Here is a 9,107-nt window from a genome sequence, read left to right as displayed (position 1 = left end):
TATATATAAATTATGAGTTAGAGGTTATGCAACTGTCTAAGGGATAAATGTATCTGTAGGAATTACTGGTGCATTACCTTATTATGTATAGGCCTTACTATAAGATTAACAGTAGTTAGTAATTTAAATGGTAAAACCGTGGTTTAATATATTCAGATAAGAAAAGAAATGGAGCAACAATTAACAATTAGAAGTTGATCATTGGTATCAAAAGGTCATAGTTTAATTGTAGTTCAAGAACATTTACAACTGAAATCGCAAAAGGGAATTACTCTACACTCCAACAAAACCAGGAACTCATATAATTTGGATATTAATTTATACCACTGGTTGTTGCATAAAGAAATAATGGAAAAATACAAAATAGTTCCTAATAACACTTTAAGATCTTTGAACTTATCTGCCAAGAAGATTAAGACCAACTACAACATAGAAGAGAAAACTGAACCTTTAGCACCTTCCAGACCCCACATAACAATTAAGGATAATAAAGAAAATTTATTAACAGACACGAAAGTTAGACTAATCTGCCCTAATAAATTCGATCTATGTAAGCTAAGTAAATGAATCTTAGATAAATATATTCCTACTATAAAAAGTAAAATCACTCTAGAATTATGGTCAAATACCCACGACACCCTTAATCGGTTCTCCAATATACAGAATAAAAATAGTTATAAGTTCCTACAAATAGACATAGACAACTACTACTCATCAATTAACCCTACAATTCTAAATAGTGCTCTGATTTTCCGTAAAAAACATGCCAAATTGACAATGAATGAAATTAAGGTAATCATAGAAGCTAGGAAATCTATAATAAAATTCGATAACAATCTATGGGTAAGGAAGGACATCCCCAATTACTTTGACATCATTAAGGGGGTCCCAGACTCAGCACAGGTATCTGATTTAGTGGGTATTTACCTATTATCACACTTACATGAAGAATTCCCAGAGATCAGACGAGGCCTTTACAGAGACGATGCATTATTTATCCTTAAAAACACCTCAAATAGGAGACTTGAACTACTAAAGAAAAAATTATATAAGTTCTTCAAACAGTTTGGATTAACCATCATGATAGAAAAAGAGCATAATTCTGTTAACTATTTAAATGCCAATTGTAATTTAACCATGGGATTACATGAACTGTACATTAAACCAAATACCAACCTCAAATATATTAATGTACATAGCAACCACCCAAACTTTATAAAAAGAGGACTTGTACAGGGCATTAGTAAAAGAATTTTGCATCTCTTGTCCAACAAAGATATCTTTAATAAGTATAAGGAACACTACAACATTGCATTGGAAAAAGCAGGTTATAAGCAAAATATTAAGTACCTTTACTTGGAGCCCCCCCAAAAAAAACGAATAACATAAATATTCATAATTATAATAATAGGAATAATAGCCAATATATCTATAATAATAATCACAAAAACAATAAGAATAATAATAATAGTAGTAGTAATAATAAAAATAGTTGGAAGAATGATAAGATTCATAATGATATTAATAACATTAGATATGATAATGATAGAAATACTAATAATGGGAATGATAACAATAGCAAAAAAAAAATAATAACAATAAAAATAAAAATAATACACCTAAAAGAACCAATAAATTCCCTGTTAGTAATTATAATATCAAGGTAAATAAACCCTAACCCTGACCCTAAAACTGTAACCATAACACTAACCCTAACCCTAAACGTAACCCTAAAACCTTGACCCTGACTCTAAAACCCTAACCCTAACACCCTAGTGAAAATCGTGTGGGTGTTAATCTGAAAAATTACCCACATTTCTAATGAAGTTCACTGATTTGCAATGTGTTGTCCATAAGCTCTGTAGTTTGTATATTTACAAAACATTGACGAACATGAGTTATATATATTGCTTGTGTGTACATGCGCGTGTATGCGTTTGAGAGAGTGAGAGAGAAGAGGGAGAGAGGAAGAGAGAGGGGGAGCAATGAAGAAAGAGAAAGAGAGGAAGGGAGAACAGAAGACAGTTATAAAATAGCAATGCGTGCGCGTGTTATATAAGCACACACAAACTAAATCTTATATCTATAATATTGATGTGTGTATGTGTTCATGTGTATGTGTTTATGTGTATGTTGTCACAGATCAATCACGTATGTGTGGTTGTGTGTGTTTTTACGTTACTATGTTATGAAAAATATGTTTGAGGTAGAGGGTAGAAGAAAGTTATTAAATGGGAGCGAGGAAGAAGAACGAAGTAAGAGTGAAAAGATAGAAGGAAAGAATAGTCTTAAAGCAAGTTAATCTATGACTTTGTATGTATCGCTTTCTCTCTCTCCCTCTTTTACTCTTATTCTGTATATTATATGTTGAGCGCATGATCGATGTGTAAGAATGCCAATACAGGTAAAAAGGAATAAATATAAAAGTTGCTAGAAGCAACAGCCAAATCTCCCTTAAATCACACAAAGTAAAAGGAATTTAAAAGATCTAATTACTGCACTGGAAAGTTCACATCGAGAAAATTCCATTGTTGTAAAAATTTTTACGAATAAGTGGAAAATGTGGATTTCTATAAACTTTTTAAAAGGCTTCACACAGACACACATCTTCAGCTTTATATATTAAGATATACACACACACATACATTTATATATACATCTGCATTGACCAGACTGCTGAATGTTGTATATCTCTGGTTACATTGTGGTTCTTTCTTGAATGTGGAATTCTTTATCATCTTGGCCCAAATTATCTTATTAAATAATCTTTTCATCAGTGGAGGCCTTCCAAGTGTCAGTCTATGGGAACAGTAGATCCCTACAAAAATGACATGGACTGTGACAACCCATCCTAGCTATGTGAGCATAGAGAGTAAATTTAAACTGATGTATAGCACAGAGAAAAGGGAGACCCTATGTAGTTGTTACTAAAAATAGCAGTCACATCTCCTTCAAATGACACACTACATCATCATCCTCAACATCCTTTATCATTATTATGGCTGGGTTCCAACCTGGGCTGCAGCAAGAAAGTCTATCTGCTGCACTTCTTGGTCCATCATCACTGCCTTGAGACTCTGGATACATTCCAGGCCAGCATCTGCAATCAATTGTCAATGTAAGTGTGATGATGTTTTCCTCTTCTTACATTACCATGATGTAGGTTCCACAAGGCTAATTTGGATGTTTCCAGGCCAGGGTGGCACACACAGTGACCAGATGATTGCAGCTATCTTTGCCTGATCTTCTAGCTAACTTTCAGTAAGTCTCCATAAAGGCATTCATTTGTTGCTGTCATTTCACATTTAAAGCCATTTGTAGCATCCTTGTCTATTTAGCCCATTTAATAATTTCTTTGTTAGTGTCCATGTTTCACTGCCATATAATAGCACTGATTTGACAGTTGCAACAAACAACTTGATTTTGATTTGCCTGGGCATCCTTACCATCAGTTAATGTCTATGTTCCATGCTGGGATGGGTTGGACCCTACTATTCTAAATAAGGAATAGACACTTTAGATATTGTCCTGCAGTCTTCTATGAAAAACCAGAGTCATGGCTGTGATGCCTTTGTTCATAAGTTTTCTTGATTAGGGCCAATATAGAACTAAATAGCAACCTGTGATGTGGTTGATCAACCTCCAAAAAATAACAGTCAAAATCTCCTTCAAATTATGCCTTGGTTTTTTGAAAAAAAATTAAGGACATACTGGAAAATGTAACCCTTGATACACTATACCTAAGAAAAAAAAATGGTCAGAACTGGAATTTGTTTTCAATTTCGACCAAAGCTCCCCCGAGGTTAATTAAACAGAAAAGTCATGTCCATATAATACAAATAAATGATGTGTGCAGAGTTAAACTGTCATAGTTAAGAGTGGAGTTATTATGTATTATAGTGGGTGTCAAAGTAGAGTTCTAGAAGTGGTTAGTCCAGCTCTGAAAACACTCGACAAGACATACATGTGACATCATAAGGTCACACAGACAGATGACACTGCACAAACCTGTCCAATCCATTCCAGCTAGGAAAAAAATTGACATAATGATGACAATGAAATTGATGATGCTATGAGAATGTAGGTAATAATTGTAAGTATGATAATGCTTATATTCAACATGAAAACAGCATATGTATTTTATTTACCTCTGCAGCTGCTGTTCCTGGGTAAACATCTACACCCAGTGATTCAGCTTGTTCTCCTAGCCACCGAACTACATTTCCAAGTCTGACTATGTAATTACCATGATTCCTCATTGGCATTCCTGAGAATATAAAAGATAAATAAGAAAAAGACCACCATATTGGAGTGAGGCCACTTTGAGATGAAAAAATGTATCACTTCAACCTCTGGAGGCTAAAGGCTGTCCATTATAATAATAATAATGCCCTGATGCAGTACCAGGTAGTAGCTCTCATGGCTTTTGATCTTAACTGATTGGAAGTGTTATCCTGTAGATATTTTGTCTTGAAATAAAAGATGGGATACAGCAAATATTCTGCTCAATACTACAAATTTGCTTGTCAGTTGTTTGACCATAACCAGTTGAGCATGTCCCTTAGTAGCTGATGATATGCACATCTCTGATTATGAGCAGAAGTAGTGGGGGAGCATCATAGCCATGTGTTGAGGGGAATTCTTTGGGATTTGAATAATTTGCCTCTGGAAACATGGGTGTTTTGTTCATATCCTTAAACAAACTCCATTTAGGGACCTTTTGAGCAGAATGGGTTATTTGACTTACAGAAAATTCCAACTGGGCCCCACCTGCAAGGTCATGTGCTGTTAATTTTGATATGAGATCATCATGTCATGCACATATGGTTGTGACGCATGTACTTGGACTACCCTTATCAGATGGGTAGTCATGATGGGTATATTGGGCTTTGTATATTTGTACCCCAGTGTCACTTTGATGGCATGCACTGCCTTCTCACTCAATAATAAAATAATAATAAGGTGGAAGAGCATCCAGTGTGTGACTTCCTGTTTGCAGATAACTGCACACTCGACAATGCCACAGAGGCCTAGATGCAGTAGAGCATGAACTGCTTTTTCACAGCCTGCAACAACTTTGGTCTCACAATCAGTACTTAGAAAACAGAGATCATACACCAACCTACCCAGTGCAGAAGCTGTATATGGAATCAGCTATTACTCTCAAAGGGGAAACTCTGAAGGTTGTTGATAAGTTCACATACTCTGGCAGCAAACTCTCTAGATTTGCAAACATTGATGATGAAGTCAACACACACATTGCCAAGGGAAGCTCAGCATTTGGGTGGCTGCATGAATCAGTGTGGGAAAGGGGAGACATTAAGCTGGCCACCAAATTGAAGGTGTACCAAGTAGTTGTACTGCCTACACTACTGTACACCTGTGAGACTTGGACGGTTTATGAACACTATATCAAAACAAGGTCCCAGACACAGAGGTTCTCTCTTGAGTTGATCTGCCAAGCATTTAGAGTGCAAGTCAGGTGGTCAGGTGACCTTCTTTGAACGCCTGATATATGACTCCACAAGAGATTGTTTTACTGCAAACTGACAGAAGGCAAGTGCACGCAAGGTGGACAGAAGTGCTTCAAGGATATGCTCAAAGTCTTACCAAAGAGCTTTGAGATCAACCCTGACACCTTGGGAAATGAAAACACAAGACCTAATGAAGCTACAGCAACAAAGGTGCCATTGCCTACAATAAGAGCAGGATTGCAGGGGCACAAAGAAAACACGAACTGAGCAAGTCCAGAGCCAACTCCTTCCCTTCAGTCTTTGCAGACGACCAGCACCTGACCTGTGGCAGAGCCTTCCGAGCATGCATTAGACTGATCAGCCACAGCTGGACACACCACGACCCATCTACTCCCAAGTGATGTCCTTAGTCATTGTTGACAATGACGGACAAACAAATAATAATTATGGAAGGCAGCTAGCTGGCAGAATTGTTAGTATGTTGGACAAAAATGCTTTCAAGCACTTTTTTGGCTCTTTATGTCCTGAGCTCAAATCTTGTTAAGGTCAATTTTGCTGTCATACTTTTGGAATCAATAAAATAAAGTCCTGAGAGTCCATGCAATCAACTTCCAATTCCCTGAAAATTGTTGGCCTAGTGTCAAAATTAGAAAGAATTATTATTATTATATAATAACGGTGGATTGCCAAGAATCATTAGAGTGTCATAAAAAAATTCTTTACAATATTTGTCAACTTTGCCTTTTATCCCTTCTGGGGTTGATATAACCAACTAATCTTGCCCCTCAAAATTGCTGGGGTTGTGTCTGATATAATAAGGATGAATGGGCTAGCTGAGTGGTTTGGACTGTTCCATTATCACATAAAAGGGATTGATACATTACACCACCATTTTCTTTGCTTCTGTTTGGTTAAGCCAAATCCAATGTAGAGATTCAATTATAGCATTTTCAACCACCCAAAGTCAGTGGCATATGGTGGTTGTTGTCATTGGGTGTGCTATTACACTGACCATACTATAACAAACGTTGGTATTACTCAAATTAGGCATACAAACTGTGTATTTCTATTCAAAATGCAGGATCCAAAATGTAAATAATGTAAACTTAATTCAATTGGGATACAGAAATATTGCACTAAAATAAAATGAATTAATAATACCCTATAAATTGTAAGCATTCTAAAATAAGCCATAATTTTCTTATGTGCACACACTGAAAATTAAGAAACCGTATAATTTTACTTACTTAAATTACTTATATGTAAGTTCTATTCTTTTTGAGACGTAAAATGTTCGATAACCTCATCGTACAATGAACCACTTTATTATCAATTTTGAAAACAGATTAAGATCGAAGTTATATGATGATATTGTAAGAAAAATATTATTGTAAAAAAATAAGTTTTAGTTAAGGAATTTTAAATTAATTTAAATGAACAATTTCTTGCCATGAAAATGAACATGCAACCATGCTGTCAAAGCTGTCACACTTTCTTTGACTGCTCTTCTCTCATTATCCAACAATATGCCCAGCACCATATTATGATGCAATGCACTGTGAGGTGTGCAGTATTATTTTGGGATACCTGCCACCAAATTTCAAGCAGGGGTATTACAAAAGTTTTCCGTTATGATTTGTGATTAAATTAACGAGTAAGGTTAATGTTTATAACGAATTTGCCATTTTCGACAGATGTGCAGTGAATGGGATCCGGACAAAACCCCTTTGGTTATATTTTTTGGTCATTTTTCCGTTTTTTCTTTTTTACTTGTTTCAGCCAGACTGGGGCACCACTTTGAGGAATTTTTAGACAACTGTATTGACCCCAGAATTTTTTTATTTTCTTACTTGTTTCAGTCATTAGACTGCAGCTATACGGGGGCACGACCTTGAAGAATTTTTAGTTGCAGAAAAATCAGCATTTTAAAATTTAAAGTCTTTTGTTTTCCTCTTTCTACACGAGAATGAGCTGACCTTTTGAACTTTCTCCAGCCGTTGAAGGTCTAACAGAATTATGGTGCTGAAGGCTAGTCGTTCAAATGTAGTTCTATCTTTCTACACATTTTTTGAAGTAAATGCTTTCCCTTTTGTTAGAATTCAGACAATCTGTACATCGAGTAGCAAAGAGTCTTGTGTTCTGTTATTCTATTCTACTTATTCATTTTCAATTGAATATATTTTGTTTACTTAAAACTTGGAATTTTGGAAAATAAAAGTTTTTTTTTACAACCGCGATTTCCGTTTTTGCTTACATGAAATTATAAAAAAAAAAATTCAAGAGATTTGGCTGTTATTTCTAGCATGTGGAAAGTCTTTCTAGGCTTAACTTCATGTGCTGGTTGAAAATCACCTAAAAATATTCTGGGGTCGATACATTCAACTAAAAACTCATCAAGGTGGTACCCCAGCATGGCTGCCGTCTAATAATTTGACAAATACAAAAGAAGAATCCCCTCCCCCACTAAAAAAACCCCAATATATCAATGAGGTGGTTTTGAGCAGGCTTAAAAAAAACTTCTGGGTTTGATATAGTTGTCTAAAAATTCAAGGTGATGCCCCAGCATGGCTGCAGTCCAATAACTGCAACAAGTAAAAAGGAACAAAAAAATTCTGGGGTCAATACATTTAACTAAAAATTCTTCAAGGTGGTACCTAAGCATGGCCACAGTCTAATGACTGAAATAAGTAAAAAGGGGTAAAAAATGAAAAATATAACTGACGGGGATTTAACTATGGGGGTTTTGTCCTACACTCACAGTGCACACTTAGCACACCTGGAATATACGCCCCTGCTCAAAGTGGAGACTAGGCCCATTGACACATATTCTGCTGCTTTCATTTTCACATCTAGTACTAGTGATATATTTACTGAACATTTTTAAAAATGTAATCTAGGATATCTGCGTGTATGTAACAACAGCAGAGTTTCACAATGGGAGCAGTATGCCATTTAAGTTTGAACTTGAGCTGACCAATTCACATACAGAAAAGTTGGTGTTAAAATGAAGCTGATGACAATGATGAATAAGGCTTACAACCTAACCACATGAAAAAAAAAAAACATCCCCAAAACTCAAACGAGAAACTAATGACATTAAAATTACTAATTTGATAAAAAATTTGAAGCAATAAAATGCTTTCTTAATGTTTTATAGAAGGTTACATGGAAAAAGATTACGTTAAAAATGAATAAAAATGCGAAAGAAAATAATTTCCTAATAAGGTTAGCATGACCTACATATAATATCAGGAAAAAATTTCAAAAATAAATCAATTTATTACACCCTATAATTAACGGTACATATTTTACCAATACCCATTGTGTACAGGAAAGAAGAATAAAAAATGTGAGATTTGAAACCCAGCAAACTAGTGACTCTAAATAAGCTTTACTGGTTAAAATTTGTTACTTAACCTTTCATGCAAGGATATATATAACTGCAATATGAAACAGTAATTATGATTTAACATATACAAGGGTCGTATACACACACACATATATTGACATACACGCATATATTGACTGTAAAACTATAAGCCCATACAGGTAATAAAGCAAAGTCACTTTAAGACTAACTAGGGCTTGTTATTTGCAATATATCTTTAGATTGTTATATATATATATATATAT

At 35.0% G+C, this 9,107-nt stretch overlaps 1 protein-coding gene across 1 annotated transcript in view; it reads right to left on the bottom strand.

Moving 5' to 3' along the window:
• Window positions 1-9,107, bottom strand: part of LOC106873736 (electron transfer flavoprotein-ubiquinone oxidoreductase, mitochondrial) — a 78,050-nt gene that overhangs the window by 20,022 nt on the left and 48,921 nt on the right. Inside the window, exon 6 of the mRNA XM_014921228.2 lies at window positions 4,149-4,267. Coding sequence (XP_014776714.1) covers window positions 4,149-4,267 — 119 coding nt within the window. The remainder of the gene's footprint in view (window positions 1-4,148; window positions 4,268-9,107) is intronic.

Source organism: Octopus bimaculoides, chromosome 16, assembly GCF_001194135.2.
Source record: "Octopus bimaculoides isolate UCB-OBI-ISO-001 chromosome 16, ASM119413v2, whole genome shotgun sequence".
NCBI classification, from domain to species: Eukaryota; Metazoa; Mollusca; class Cephalopoda; order Octopoda; family Octopodidae; genus Octopus; species Octopus bimaculoides.
The sequence above is the reverse complement of the archived record's forward strand: the minus strand, read 5'-3'. Positions and strand labels throughout refer to the sequence as shown.